The sequence below is a fragment of the Sprattus sprattus genome, assembly GCF_963457725.1.
Source record: "Sprattus sprattus genome assembly, chromosome: 3".
NCBI classification, from domain to species: Eukaryota; Metazoa; Chordata; class Actinopteri; order Clupeiformes; family Clupeidae; genus Sprattus; species Sprattus sprattus.
Genome location: NC_137922.1, coordinates 40,315,107 through 40,331,755, shown reverse-complemented (window position 1 = coordinate 40,331,755; position 16,649 = coordinate 40,315,107). Strand labels below are relative to the sequence as shown.

The 16,649-nt window shown below is 45.7% G+C and overlaps 1 protein-coding gene across 1 annotated transcript in view; it reads right to left on the bottom strand.

The window, feature by feature from the left end:
* The window catches only part of myo1d (myosin 1D), a gene marked incomplete at its 3' end in the record, with an annotated part of 80,605 nt that overhangs the window by 29,441 nt on the left and 34,515 nt on the right, over nucleotides 1–16,649 (bottom strand). Inside the window, exons 12-16 of the mRNA XM_080834902.1 lie at nucleotides 13,644–13,714; nucleotides 12,517–12,591; nucleotides 12,162–12,294; nucleotides 11,370–11,536; nucleotides 9,150–9,357 (exon numbers count right to left, since the gene is read on the bottom strand). Of these exons, the coding sequence (XP_080691028.1) occupies nucleotides 9,150–9,357; nucleotides 11,370–11,536; nucleotides 12,162–12,294; nucleotides 12,517–12,591; nucleotides 13,644–13,714 (654 nt within the window). The remainder of the gene's footprint in view (nucleotides 1–9,149; nucleotides 9,358–11,369; nucleotides 11,537–12,161; nucleotides 12,295–12,516; nucleotides 12,592–13,643; nucleotides 13,715–16,649) is intronic.

Genomic DNA, 16,649 nt, shown 5'->3' with positions numbered 1-16,649 from the left:
CAGCACACGCCGCCACGGCTTTTCACTGACTAGCCTTTTGTGTGATGCTATTTACTGATTTACTGATTTCTTCAACCCCCCCCCCCTCCCTCTGATGGAGAATACATATGCAGACATAGATGTATTTATTTTCATACATAGACTAAAGAACAAAAATGTATTTATTTTATATGTAATCATTTTATATAATCTAAGTATGTATGATTTGTATTTATTTATTTGAGTGTGATATGGCAATACCATAATTTCACACGTTGAGATATTTTGGTATAATAAAAAGAAAACTCAAAAATCCCAAAAAATCCCACTAAATAAATGTGGTAAGGAAAGACACAGGAGGTCATATCAGAAAAAAAAAGAAGACAAACATCTTGGCCGGAAGCCAGGAGAACCTCGGTTGCCATGGTGAGAACATCGGCGGCTAGGATAATACTAAATGCCTCCTGAGGCCAACAATGCCAGCGGTGCTCTTGTGTAAGTACTTCATCTCTGCATTCACTAAGCCATCCCATCATTTACACAGACACAGGAAAAACACCTTCAGGTCTAATCAGCAAATGAATTACTTTCACAAACGAGTACAAATGGATAATTTTTCCGAGAATGAATCTGGACCCTCTCTTCCTCCGCAGTAATGGGGGTTTGGGTGGTGGAGGGCAGCCGAGGCCTGACAGACACGAAGGACACGCGTTATGACCCAGACCCTGAAGTGTCACACCAGCCCTCCATCTTAGAGGTCAAACAGGCGAGCCAATTCCACGCTGACATTGCCCAACAGGGATAATTTAGAACAGGATAACTGACTGCTTAGTCGCCTATGTTGGCAGGGCAACAAAGGATACATGAAGAAACAGGGCGAGGGGTTGACACCATAGACATATATACATGTATATGTCTATGGTTGGCACTACTGTGACAGCATAGTCACGTCAGGATCTATATTAACTGCTGTGAATGCTAAAATACAGGGCAGTGAAATATGACAACGGGAATATGCATACAATACAGACTAGCTGACGTAATGGAAGTGGACGTGGGATGCGCATGTTTACGTTTCGGTGCTCTGCGCTTTGATGCATTTTATGCAGATTAATGCAATGCAACGTCTCAAGATTATTGAGTTCCAGTCGGTAAACAGGTAGAGGCAGGCTAGAATGAATAGATTAAGAGAGAGAGCAGCGCAGGTGGATGACACGAGGCTGATGAAGAAATATGCAAAGCCATAAAAGGCATAACACCGAATCGCAACACCCAAGGAAGAAAAAGACTCTTCATCATCAGCCTAGAGATTGAGGGACGGGCGCTGCGATGGGCACGGTCCCTCTTGAACCCTGTTAAATATTAATTCTGAAGAAGAGGAGGACGTAATATGAATAATTCAACACCCTTCGGCTTTGTCTGATTTTAATCCTTCAGACTGATACAGTCCCTTAATGAACGGGGCGTCTCTTCACCTCGTGGTCTGTGCGGGAGAACGTAAACCGTTCTACGCGGAGACGTTTATGGGTCTCTGGGTTGGAGCAGAGGGGTTCTATTTTAAGACCAGACCTGCTGGGCTGATGCCTGTTTGATGCTGGGAAAGCCTCTGGTGGCCTGGTGGATTCTTGAAAAACCATCTGGGGCTGTTTGTAGGACAAATGAAGATCGGAGAGGGCATTGTTCTGATCAACATATCTCATTTGTGTGTCTGAGGGGGAGGAGGAACTCGCCCATGTGAAAGGAGTAAGATCCTCAACACACACACACATACACACATACACACACGCACAAAGTATGCACAAATATACTTATAAACACACACACAAAAACACACACACTCACACACACACACACAGAGAAGCACTCACTCACTCACACACACACACAGGGAAGCACACACACTCACACACAGAGAAGCACACACACACACACACAGACACACAAGCAGGCAAGCAAATGCCCGACAGCAGGGCAGATGAGCCCCAGTATTATGATGTGCCCGTGGGAGTGGCGCTGAAGCGGAACGGCTTAGGGCCCTGAGCAGAGGACAGGAGAGACGAGACGAGAGGGGAGAAGAGGAGGTGAAGAGGAGGAGGAGAAGAAAACGAGAAGGAGGGAGGGAGGGGAGCTGGAATGACAGCGTGAAATTGTAAGTCGGGGAGAGTGGGGAAAATGGCTGCTGAGTAGGAAGGTGCCGCAATTAAAAAGCGTGTGATGGATCGTTGAAACGAGGCGATTCCTCTCTCCCCTCCAGCACCTTCCTGTCTGTCTCGCTCTGCTCCAGCACCTTCCTGTCTGTCTCGCTCTGCTCCAGCACCTTTCTGTCTGTCTCTCTCTGCTCCAGCACCTTTCCGTCTGTCTATCTCTGCTCCAGCACCTTTCTGTCTGTCTCTCTCCCCTCCAGCACCTTCTTGTCTGTCTCTCTCTGCTCCCTGCACCTTCATGTCTGTCTATCTCTGCTCCAGCACCTTTCTGTCTGTCTCTCTCCCCTCCAGCACCTTCCTGTCTGTCTCTCTCTCTGCTCCCTGCACCTTCATGTCTGTCTATCTCTGCTCCAGCACCTTTCTGTCTGTCTCTCTCCCCTCCAGCACCTTCCTGTCTGTCTCTCTCTGCTCCCTGCACCTTGGTTTCCACCATTTCCTGCCACGTGGGAGGAGTAAACACATCCTGAGTGAGGCTAGAGCGACAAGGCTATGATTATGACCACAGAGGATGATGAGAGGGACACAGAGATGGGATGTGGAAAGAGGGAGAGAGAGAGAGAGAGAGAAAAAGAAAGAAATACGTGGGATATGGAAAGGGAGAGACAGAGAGAGAGGGAGGGAGTGAGAGTGAGCCCTACATTGCCAGACAAATCACTCGGTGAAATCCAAAAGTGTGAGATTGACTGACTGCACCTCCTCCTCTTTCTCCCCAGACTGAGGGGCAGCGAGAGAGAAGGAGAAAGAGAGAGGGAAAGAGAGAGAGAGAGAGAGAGGCACACTTCGGGGACTGGCATCAACACCTTTGGCAAAACTGGCACTGTTGGCACCCGCCACGCAGGTCTGTCACATGCTGATAAGGGGATTGTGTGGCACAAAGGACGATCTCACGGCTGCCACGGAGCAAAACATACAGACAGAGAGCGAGAGCGAGCGAGAGAGAGAGAGAGAGTAAGAGGGAGAGGGAGAGAGATAGAGAGGATGAGGGAAAGCGATAGGAGACTAGAAAAAGACAACAGCGGAGAATATAAACATATCCCCACCGAGGGAAGCTGAGGAGGGTAAATGGCACCCCCGGTGCACGGCCTGTCTAAACGTCCATGCTGCTTTATAATGAGCCTGCTCTTGACTCCTGACTGATGTATTTATACTGTCTGGGGGTCGGGAAAGGTTGCTCCAGCCTGGCTGGGAGCCGCTATTAAATGCAGAGTATCTGCCTGCAGGGAGCCACGGAAGGGGAGGGGGGGTCTTTCAGGAGGTTAGCGGCGAGATTAATAAAGTGACAACACCAGTGCCGCTTCAACACCCCTCCCACCCACCCCCCACCCCCATCAGATCCTGTTTGCCCTGGGGGAGTCTCTGAAGGGGGGATGAGTCCGTGTCAAGACGACGTCTGCATTACGGCGGGCGACAAGCGGGGTCTCCTCCGCTCAATGCGCAGGTCAACCGAATCCATCCCCCCTGGCAGAAGCCGGTGGAGCGGTTTTAACACTTTGAAGTGGTGCTCTGGGAGAATAACAGAGAGACGGGCAGGTGGGGGGGGGGGAGCAACTCTGCTCCGCTCTTGTTTACTTATCGCTGTTCAAACAGAACCGTGATGCGGAGTCCTCCAGAGACGAAATCCTCTGAAACGAGGATCTGAAAAGATCCCCATTTCAGACGGTTTCATCTTGGGAGGACTTCACGTCTTTGAAACAAGCGTCCCGGGACATCTTGAATGTACTAGGGGTCTGTGCGTGCTGTACGCCACTCGGCACTGGAGAATGGGACCTGGCAGCTTACACAGGCTTCATCTGTTACTGTCAGTCGGAGCAGACAAGGCTTCTGATATGGAAGCAGCTGTGAGCAGAGAGGAAGAGAGAAGGAGAGGTGGAGGAGAGAGCGCGCAGGAGAGAGAGGGAGGCCTCAGACGCTAGTGAGTGAAGTTGGACAGGGAAATGACAGGAGCAGATTGCAGTGCTGGCCCACCCCGTCCGTGAGACAGTGTTTACCTAATACAGTGTCTGGCACTTCATATACTGTGGGCCCTATCTTGCCGATCAGAAACGCAAGTAGGACGGCGCCAAGCGCAAGTAGCTGTGTGGGCGGCTCTATGGCGCAGTTGCTATTTTAACGGCGGAAAAAACACACTTGCGTCCAGCGCAAGTGTCAAAAGGGTTGGTCCAAAGGAGGTTACTCAGCCATAGGTGTGGTTTGGGCGTAATATGCAATAAACCAATCCGAGCGTCATTTCACATTCCCTTTAAGAGCGAGGAGCGCATAGTCCATAGCGGCTTGTTATTTTGATGGCGGAATTACCTGGTGGTAGACCGGAAAAGTTCACAGCCGAGGAGACCGACGTGAGATTTACACCAATTTTTTGGCAAGCCATATATAATTACAAGGAAAATAAAGTATTTACCACTTGAGGAAATCATTGTGATATCCATATATATTTTAAAAATAGGCATACATCTAGCGTAGCCTACACATTGACCCAAATGATTCAGGTTAATTGAAGCTGCGTGACATTTGATTTATTTTATGGCTTTGTAAAAAGCCGGGAGATAGATATATGTGGGGATGCGAGAAACCCTCCAAAAGTAAGCAAAGTCAAGCAAGCATGTCAAGATATTGCCGTGATTGTTTCTGCAACGGGGCACCCGAAAACGTTGCCGAAAACGCTATAATGACGTCCGGAGACGTGGGACATCCAAGCTGGAAGGTAACACACGTTCTCGTGCCTTCACGGGAGGTGGATCTGCCTCGACCCAGGATCTGACGGCAGCAGAGGACATCGCCACGTCTACCCTCACGCCTGAGAGCCTGCAGGGATTTGAGGGCATGGAAATTGGCACCCAAGCCAGTGCACCAGCTGACCAAACCCAAGGTACATAAATAAAGTCCACATACACAAAGATGAGTTTACAAGATTTATAATAATACTGGCATTAAATAAATGCAACAAAGCCATACAATAAATCAAATGTCACGCAGCTTCAATTAACCTGAATCATTTGGGTCAATTGTGCACGCTAGATGTATGCCTATTTTTAAAATATCTTGGATACGGATATCACAATGATTTCCTCATGTGGTAAATACTTTATTTTCCTTGTAATTATATATGGCTTGCCAAACAATTGGTGTAAATCTCTCGTGAAGACGACAGAAGTAACGTGTAGCCTATAGGTCCTATACTGTGCGGGCAAGCACATGCGCCCTTAAAATAGCGTTCTGAATACGCGTTACAGACTTTAGACATTGCGCCTCACATTAGACCAGCTTTTTTTTGGTCAATGGCGCACGGCGCACGGCGTTGTTTTGAAACTGCAAAATACCACTTGCGCCAGAGAAACGCCTTCTCTGTTCCGCCCCCGCCCATGTCGGCGCAAGTTCATTTCGAAGCGCGCCTCTGGAGGAAAAATCGCGCTGTGCGCCGGGTGCAAGATAGGAATGATACATGCGTCGGTGACAATGTCAATTGCGCTGGGTGCAAGATAGGGCCCTGTGTGTGTTTTGTGTGTCGGCGTGTGCATGTGTGTGTTTTGTGTGTGTGTGTTTGGTTGTCTGTGTGTGTATGTGCATGTGTGTCTGTGTGTGTGTCTGTGTGTGTGTATGTGTGTGTATGTATGTGTGTGGTGCCTGATGGCAAATGAGAGTTTGGGGATCAAATTAAATATCATGAAAGCTGGGAGAGCACACAATTAAGGCTATGTTCATTTGGGTATGATGCACGATGACACATCTGAGTACTCCACAGAGGGTCATTCCTGCTGATCACCTCCTCTCGATATAAAACACCTTTAATTACACTACAGTAAAATCACAAAAACAAAGATCCTTACTTTTGTGCAGACCAGTGCAAAAACAAAATACAAATCTGGCCTGCATGGGGTGTGTGTTTCTAGCTTAGTGTGTGTGTCTCTGGCTACAAACTGTGTGTTCTGGAGAGGGGTGGTGCATGTGTGTGTGAGTGCGACGGTTCCTCCTGTGCCGGTCTCGTCGGCTCGTCTGGCTGGTCGGGGTTGGTCTTTATTTGGGGAGGAGACAGAGGTGCCACCGCCTCGCAGAGCCCCGCAGTGCGGATATAGCACACTGCTCCCATTCCAAGCCAAGTGTGTGAGAGAGAGAGAGAGTGAAAGAGAGAGAGTGTGAGTGTGTGTGTGTGTGTGTGTGTGTGAGAGAGAGAGTAAGAGTGTGTGTATGTGTGAGAGAGAGAGAGAGAGACAGAAAGAGTTTGTGTGTGAGTGTGTGAGAGAGAGAGAGATGTGTGTGTGTGTGTGTGTGTGTGTGTGTGTGTGTGTGTGTGTGTGTGTGTGTGTGTGTGTGTGTGTGTATGTAGGTCAGAAAGAGAGACAGAAGCAAGAGAGGTAATACCATAAAGTCACACTTCTACAGCAGTGGGATTTGCTGACATGAATCCAATCTTCACAACAAATTTCCATCACTTAATTAAGATGAGAGAACAGGATGTAGGCCGAGTGAGTATGTGTCTGTATGTGTGTGTGTGTGTGTGTGTGTGTGTGTGTGTGTGTGTGTGTGTGTGTGTGTGTGTGTGTGTGTGTGTGTGTGTGTGTGTGTGTGTGTGTGTGTGTGTGTGTGTGTGTGTGTGTGTGTGTGTGTGTGTGTGTGTGTGTGTGTGTGTGTGTGTGTGTGTGTGTGTGTGTGTGTGTGTGTGTGTGTGTGTGTGTGTGTGTGTGTGTGTGTGTGTGTGTGTGTCTGTATGTGTGTGTGTATGTGTGTGTGTGTGTGTGTGTGTGTGTGTGTGTGTGTGTGTGTGTGTGTGTGTGTGTGTGTGTGTGTGTGTGTGTGTGTGTGTGTCTGTATGTGTGTGTGTGTGTGTCTGTATGTGTGTGTGTGTGTGTGTGTGTGTGTGTATGAGAGAGAGCGTGAGTGGGAGAATGTGTGTGTGAGTGCCATTCTGTATTACCATAAAGTGATAAAACATCATCATGCTTATGTCACTGTAAGAATGAATATATTCAGCCACTGTGTCTTGAGGAGCCTTTGAAGATACTGATGTATATATCGCAAATTCTGCAAGACTAGGAAAGTTTCCAAATAACTGGGGCAAGGAGAAAAGAGGGGAGGGAAAAGAGAAAAAAAACAGGTATTCTCCCTTTAAGTTCCCTTCACACCTGAGAAGACTGGGCGGTGATTTCAGGCACAAAATGTGATTTCAGGCCCGAAAGGATTCCGTAGCTCGGCGCATATGAAATAAGAATGTGACTCACAAACTGGAGGAGAGTGATAGAACTTTCTTAAGTAGCGCAACAAAAAACAAAAACAGCCCACCTGACTAATGTCACCTTGTCCTGTTGATTGATTTTCAGGGTGTAATTACTATTTTCCTCTCTCTCAGTTACTGCCTCAGTAACCCAATCCCAAACATCCACCATTAGTGACAACACATGGTCTCATACTCCACCATCAGCAGATATATTCTCCAACAATCTTCCCTTTAGCGAGGCAGTACTTTACAAATAGCAATAGCCAAGGCTCTGAGAATCAACAAACTTATACTTTGAGAAAGGCAGTACTTGATAAATGGCCATGGCTTTGTTGGTATGTCCTTCAAAAATAGGCCTTTGTCACATCAGGCACTTAGGCATTTGAAAGTGCACGTTATTCTGTATACACTTTCTTCATGTGGTGTAAGAAAGTGCATAAGTCACATTCAAAAATGTTCTCACTAAAAGTGTTCTCTGTTTAAAATCAGTTTGTATGAGTGAAAGACACCTTCTCCCTCTTACTCGCTCTCTCTCTCTTTAGCGCCTTTGGAACAGCCTGTGTCAAAGTGGGAACATTGCCTCACCACTCTGTATAAAACGTGTGAAAACGAAATGGGGGGGAATTGTTGTTGCACTGTTAAGCCGACAGCAAAGGTAGACACAGAGCCAAATGGACATCTGTGCAAAAGGCAGAGCCGGCACAGCAGGATAGGGGTGTGGCGCAGCCTAGCAGCTAATCAAAACGAAGCAAGACTAATGTGTTTTCAGAATACACAAAACCAACATGATAAGCGTTATTGTTTTGACGCACACTAACGTTGGTCGAGTCCGCACATTGCTTTACATGTGCAGGCTTGCTGATACTGCGTTTATCCGTCATTGTTTTCGAAAGTAACAGGTAGAGACTATGCTTTATGGCACGTTCTAAACAACTCTGGACTTTGGAACTGTGATAAAAGTCTACCTCTGCTACTGGAACACCGGCCTGCTTGGCCAACACACACTGGGAGGCATTATACTTGCTTTGTTTTGATCAGTGTAAACAAGCAAAGCTGTCATAACGAGGTATTTTCCCCCCTTACTAGTGATATACCAAGATCTCTGTCTAAAATGGGCTCCTGAGAGTCTGAAAGAACCTGTCACGCAGCCAACTGCTGTGAAACCACTCACCATTTAATTCAGTTATGCTTTTATCCGAAGAAAATGTGACTGGGCAGATATAGAGAGAATAAATAATTCTCAAAGGGAGTGAGCACGGCCCATTTTCTGTCTGAACCAAAACGCCCTTTCAGCAAAAGAGGAAGCTGAACAGGGTGAGGGCTTACTGTTGAGGACACCTTGTCACAGAATGTTTGAAGTAAATGAGCACATTGACAAGGTCTTTCAGTGAAGAATACACGTTGTCTGGAGTGACAGGCTAGACCCAGGACTGGGTAGATGAGTACAATTTTGGGGAGCCTGGTATGGGTGAAAACTGGTGGTATGAGGTACTGAACACACAATATTATATAAAATATACCGGTATTATATTATTTTTGGTTATTACTTAATATTGGTTGTAAGAGTGGTATATATAATATCATTTTTGGTTATTATTTAAAATTGGTTGAAGGGGTGGGGTGTTGGATGTTAAACTGTTGTAATGGATGCTTATGACACTTAATTTAGTATTGCATTTTTCAGTGAGTTTGTGGTGGATAAAGGACCTGGACAGGGGTAGATTTAGGATAATGGGGAGGCTGCCGTATGGACTCACCTTCTGCAAGAAGAGCACGATCCTCCCGACCATATCTGCACGCTGCTCCTCCAGACTGAAGATGGTGCGTGGGGTGCGGATGAACACCTTGGTCTTGCCGTAGGCCACGTCGTCCTCGAAGCCACAGCCCTGCAGCAGACGTTTCACCGCCTCACGGTCTGATGGAAGGTCGTGATTGGGCCATGTGAACTCTGAGATCATCTTGTACCTGCGAAATCGATGGAGGGATGGCAAAATTAAACTGATGGCTTAAAAAAATACACTTCAAGAGATATGAATGAAATTATTGATACATTATTTGTGTTGTGTTATTGTTATGCTACTGTTATCATATGCCAAGCAGCAAAAAAAATCTTCATGGCTAGTCATTATAATCCACAGGTGGACATTGTACTTAGCCTCCTTTCATACAAACAGACCAGGAGTACAGATGATCCTACAAGGGCTCTAACGGTTGTTTTTTGTGTCTGATGTGTCGTGTAGTTGGATCAAACCTCTGCAGGCACACTGGCCCTCTGACGAGCAGATTGTATATCCCCTATGAACACGGTTCTAAGGGAGTGGTGAATAGTGCATTACACAATCATACTAAAATACGTTTATGACGTCAAGCGACTACTTGTCATCCCAGAAATAACCATCTTACGAACTCTTGCCTGATTACACAGATATCAAAATAAAGCTGGAATCAACCAATAACATTCAACCCCCTACAAAAACAAAAAACACACTGGTACGACAGGATATTGGAGGGAAAAATCCTTCCTAAAATATCTGGCATTGTAATTGGCTGGTGAAAGAGGAGGCTTTAAGCTAAAAGAGGCTTTAGAAGGCTGGTCTGCATCGTGTAATCCAAATATTGCTTCCTGTTTTGTTTGGCAGTAAAAATAATCATGATGCAACAACACGTCTGATGCATGAGCGCAGCGAAGGAACATGGAGGAAGAAGATATTACACATTAACATGGGAGGAAGTAGATATTACAAAACGTCTAATGTGCTTTAGGGACCCGGCGTCATTAAGACAATGGAGAACTGGACAGATGCTGAACCAGGGTAAAATATCTGTGTATCTGAGCGTGTTTAAAACAAGACAGATTTGTAGCAAGAAGCGCAAAGAACCATGTGCAAGATTGTGTTCCCCAGACAGACAGACACACGCCCATTGTGATACTGGAAATTCAATGTCCCTCACACAGTTGTGTCAGTACTTCATCTCCATTTCTATAGGGGGCTTGCTGCCTCGTACGCCCTCGTCACCAGTGCGTCATGAACCTGTTACATGTCTGCCGCTTGATCATCATGAGTCATTTCAAATAATGCTTCACCTTTTCATTTTTTTGTGCTTTTCTTTCATTTGTTTTCCTCTATTTAGACCTTGACTAATCAGCAGTCATATAAGCGAGGCTGGACTGCATCCCTCTCTCTCTCTCTCTCAGTCTTTTCAGTGATGAATGGATGACTGCCAGTGATGTACCATTTCATTTTCATTGCCTTCATAATGAATGCTTTAAAAATGTGTTCTTTGGAAAAAAAACAAGAAAAAGGGAGCTGTTGTCATCACAGGAATATAAAGGACAACAAGTATAATAACAGAGACTTACGTAAAGACATGGCTCCGTTCTATCTTTTGATAAAATGGAGCTGGACATGCTTTGATGCTTTTTATGGAAAATACCTGATATTCTGAGCTAGTTTAACACAATGGAGTTGTCAGCATGGCTGGCGTTGTGAACAGTTCTTATCTAATGTCAAGGGAAATGGTGTCCGTCTTACATAAATGTTAAATGTGTTGTAAGGGGTTTTTCTACAACTTTTACGGTCTGCGGAATGGAACCTCAGTTGGAACCAGAACACGTTGACAAGTTGGAGAAAGTGACTGAATGCAGCTCATAGACAAACTCAGAAAGTACTTAGAGATGCACCACTCATGAATACAACACGGGTATCTGAAATATAGATATCTATGAATATATACACATATGATGGGATTTTGAATGTATGTGATTATCATCTTTCACACTTATGTGTAGTATGAAGAAGCTATCAAGACGATGGAAAATATCAATATAAAATGTACATGTACGACCTTTAGAGAAAGTAATTTTTTCTCCTAGCCAGAGTGAGTTTGTAGATGGACAGCACTATTAAGAGCAAATGGAGGCAAATGAAAGCTAATGGGGCGGGTAAAGATGAAGATGCCCCTGGTTGAGTGCCCACCTCTGCAGAAAGCGGGGATAGGTCTGCCGGTTGGCGAAGCCGGCGCGGCGGACGCGCACATTCTCCAGCAGGCCCAGGTACTCCACTTGATGCCGGCAGCGCTCGTCCTCGAAGAGCAGGGGCGACTTCACGTCGTTGGGCTTAATGCAGCGTACGTAGTATGGCTCCTGGAACAGGAGAGGAGAGGAGAGGAGAGAGGAGGGGAAGGTCAGCGAGGCTATGTGTGTGTGTGTGTGTGTGTTTTAGCAATGAAAATGTTGTGACAGGCACACAGGCAAAAATCAATACACAGGCACACAAACAATCTGGCGAAAAAGCCAACACAGGAACACTGCAAACTGAATCGATGCTGACACATGCATAAAACACACACATACGCACACACACGCACAGTCTCTCTCCCCCTGTCTAATGCAACAAAGTCAGTGTTAAACACAGAAAAACAAATGCATGTGAAAGATACAATAAAATACTCAAACATGATAGTGCAATAGCAAAAACCAACACACATTCATACACACATATTGCAAATGCAGACTGAATGAATAAGCCTAAAGTATCCGAAGCCAATTATCTCTCTGAATCCATTGCCCTTTAGTTGAACAGAAAGCTGAATGGGGTGTGGGCTTAATGTTGTTAACTTAGTCACATAATGTGTTCTCTCTCTCTCTCTGTCGCTCTCTAACACACACAAACACACACACACACAGACACACAGACACACAGACACACAGACACACAGACACAGACACAGACACAAACAGAGACACACACACACACACACACACACACCTTGGAGGCCAGTTTCTCCACCAGCGAGATCATGGAGCTCTTGAAGAGGGTGGCAGCTGTCTGTGGCCTCTTGGTTACCTCCGTGATGCTGAGCTTCCCCTCAGGCCACATGGCCTTCAGCACAGGGTTTTGGCTGCAGAAGAGAGGGAGGAATGGAGAGAGAGAGAAAGAGAGAGAGAGAGAGAGAGAGAGAGAGGGAGAGAGAGAAAGAGGTGGCAGGTGAGGGGAAAGAGAAAAGAAAGTTTATTAATAAGAGGAGAGGAGTTTGGTTTTGATTGATTTTGTGTGTGTGTGTGTGTGTGTGTGTGTGTGTGTGTGTGTGTGTGTGCGTGCCTGTGTCTGATGTACTGCGTACCTGTTATACAAGAGTCTCTTGAAGTCTTGAAACAGGGTATCCTTGTTCTTGTCTATGAAGCCCACAATGGAGTACCTGTGAAGAGGTGTATGAAAACACAACACACACACACGCGCCAAACACACACACACACACACACACACACACACACACACACAAAAGACAGGTTTTATTTTCTGTTGATGCACCCAAGAGAGGGACAGATCACAGTTATTTGAGAGGAGATTACAGTAAGTTCAGTAGCAGGCCAGCTGAGTCTCCCTCTTTGCCATCTGTGGCCCACAAGAACACTCACTTACTCACACACACACACGCACACACACACGCACACACACGCACACACACAAACTCACACACACACACACACACTCAAAACCAAACTCATCAGGGAGCGGTCACAAGTGCTGCACTTATAATCTCTGAGCAAAAAATATAGCTCTTATATTCATAAAACACAAAGTGCATATATGAACACACACAACACACACACACACACATACACCTGTGCATACACACACAGACATGCAGTCAGACCAGAATTTGGCCCACACAAAACCCACACATGCACCATTAAAAAAGGCAGTGAATTTGGACATTTGCACACATGAATCATTAACCAGTGTAGTGTAAATGAACACACACACACACACACACACACACACACACACACACGCAACATACACAATTAATAACACGTCAAAAACAGTGCATGTGTACGTGCACACGCACCCACACACACACCCACACACACACACACAAGCACTGAGGGGGTGACTGACACTTTTTGTGATCTGACCCACTCTCTCTCTCTCTCGCTCTCTCTCTCTCTTGTGCAGTGATGGTGAGGGAGAACCTTCTACTCTCCTGCACAACCAATGATGTCGCCAAAAAAAGGACATGCATTGCTTCTGTGTTCACCTGACTTATCCTGTCTGTTTCCCACCTGACAGTGAAGTGTTCACCTCTGTCTTTGGGCCTGTAAAGTGATTAATCTGACTGCAGTTTGAGTGTTGGGTCCATAGGCCCTGGCACTAGATGTGTGACAAGCTGAGGTACAGAGAGGCAGAATAGGTGAGCTAGGGAGTGCACTCAAACCTTCGCCCAGTGTGTACCGAGTGTGTACTTACACCACGTGCCCTGCGTAGTGTTTGATGCGGAAGTCCCTTTCAAACTCCAGACTCTTGTCGGTAGGTGAGAGCTGAATAGAGGGAGAGAGAGAGAGGGAGGGAGGGAGAGAGGGTGAGAGAGACAGCATGAATGACAGAGAATGAATCACTGTTCTTTCAGTGAATGGTTCATTTTCGCAGCAGCCCACATCCCACAGATTTTACTAAATGAGATCACAGTAGACACGTGTGGGTTTTGAGTCTGTGTGTGTGTGTGTGTGTGTGTGTGTGTGTGTGTGTGTACGTCTGTGTCATCATTAAAGTGTGAAATTAGGCTCTCTTTGTTGCTCTTTGCTGGCAGGCAGAGTCTATCCCAGTGCCTTCCTGCAGAGCAATGTGACTGAGGTTAAAGGGACACGCGTGTGCTCAATGGTGCAGAAACGTGTGCAGGATAAAAATACCTGCTGGTGGAAAACACTCAGAAAGTCAGGGAGAGAGAGAGATAAAGAAAAAGAGAGAGAGTGATTGATGATGATTATTATGTATTTGTATTATTGTTCCCACTTCTCCCTTTCCCCTTCTGATGTACTTTGTGTATAGATATGTATTGTTTATATAATCACGTATTATACACCCAACCCAAATGCTTTGGCAATAGTTATGGTCATGCCAATAAAGCTTCTTTTGAGTTTGAATTTGAATTTGAGAGTGTAGGAGCAAGAGAAGAGTGGTGCAAGGGGAAAAAATGAAAAAAGAGGGGGAGGAAGACGAGCAAAGATAGAAAGCGAGTGACACAAACCCCGAGAAAATATGATGATGCAGAGAGGGATTTGGGGAGCGAGTGAGTGAAAAAGTGATTGAGGGAGAGAGAGAGAGAGAGAGAGAGAGGGAGAGAGAGAGTGTGTGTGTGTGTGTGTGGCTGAGTTCCGTTCATATGTATAATATATGAGCTGTGAGCTTTTATCCCGGGTGAGACAGCAGGGCTGAGGAGCGGAGTGGGGACATGCTGTATGTAGGACACTGCTCCAGTGCAGGAGGAGCTGCGCAACTCACTAAACTTACTGCACTCACTCATTCACCCACTGTGTGTGTGTGTGTGTGTGTGTGTGTGTGTGTGTGTGTGTGTGTGTGTGTGTGTGTGTGTGTGTGTGTGTGTGCATGTGTGTGTGTGTGTGAGAGAGAGAGAGAGAGAGCGAGATGACGAGAGAGAGTGAACGAGAGAGAGTGTGTCTGTGTGAGAGAGAGGGGGGGGGAGTGTGTGTGTGTGTGTGCATGTGTGTGTGAGAGAGAGAAAGGGAGAGAGAGTATGTGTGTCTGTTTGTGCATAACCTTAATTAAAATATGAAAATGAATTCAAAACTCAATTACCAATAATATAATGTTCACACAAGTGCATGCAATAGCAGAAAAGAAATCATGTTTTTACATTAGTGGGAGAAGATTAAGCAAGCCAAGTGTGTTAGGTGTACGAGTCTGTTCTTTGTTTAATGTGACTCATTTGTCTCTGTGTGTACAGTATGTTTTGTGTATGTGTTTGTTAGTGCTCTTATTTTGGGGGTAAGACTTGTTTATAAAGGCTGCTATGAGTGTGTTTCCTCTGGAGAACTGCTGTGGCTGGTATCGAGGACAGAGCTAGCATTAGCATTCATGCTAGCGTGGCTTTATATAACCCCGGCTACCATTCATAAAATATTGCAGCGACATCAAAGAGCCCAGGCACACTCATTAAGAAGCATATGGGCGGTTCAACCCTGCCTGCGCAGACACACACACGCACACACACACCGGAGGAGAGAAACAGTTACACTCAGCCCTCACAGAGAAAAAAAGACTGACAGTAGTTATATAAAGGGAGGGGATTAGGGGGCCATGGCAAAGTTTCACTGCTGCGCTGTCAGTGGTGTGCTCTGGGGGCCGGTGCAGTAACACGCTGAGCAATGTGATTTTACTGAATATGTAGGGCACCTATAGAGGTGCACTGATTAGTCTGTAAAGGGTTACAGTTAAGCATTTCTTTTAAAAGAAAGATATTTTGCATGATATAGTTTGAACTGAGAAGGTAAAGTGTGCAACCATCGTTTGAAAGAACTATTTGTTAATAATGCTTCAGTAAAATCTGCATTAACAAACCATGACAACGTAATGACAACTATAGGCACTTAATGCAGCTCTCATGTACAGACACACACACACACACACACACACACACACACACACACACACACACACACACACACACACACACACACACACACACACACACACACACACACACACACACACACACACACACACACACACACACACACACACACACACACACACACACACACACACACACACACTGCATTGCTGTAGATCCCCTGTTCAGGTACAAGTGTTAATTCTTCTACTCAACGTTACTCACAGTCTCTTTTTATAGCTGATTTATTCATGTTGAATAATGCACTAAGTGGAAGTTAATGGACACTTAATACACACTATTACATTCCTCCTTGATGCTGGCATGAATAGTTTACGTGACACAAAACCACAATATGGCTCCATTCCATCCAGCATGATGACCTCACATGGATCCCTGACCCTAGCAACGGTTCTCCCCTAGCTGGGAGCCAAGGGGAGATTTCAGTGTGGTCGTACTGGAGGGGGGGTGGGGGGGGGGGGGGGGGGGGTTTGTTTCACCAGGGTAAGGCTATTTTTGGGCTGGGCGTTTCTCAGAATTTATTTTTGTCCTCAGACAGTTGTGTGTCCATATGGTAACACAAGGGCTGACTGCCATAACAAGGATGCAGTAGTGGTGAAACTCTAGTCCTGAGGACATTTTCAGTTTAATCTGATTAAATATTATCCATGCTTCCTGAGGAAAACAAGAGGAAAGCTTCATATAAAAAAGGCAATGTCATATTCTGAATACGGAGTGGACATGTATGATATATGTCATGACTCCAAAAATATATATCAATATAAACACAAATGTAAACATTCTGGTATCAACTGGAGACATTTTGTAAAGAGGAATGCTCCTAA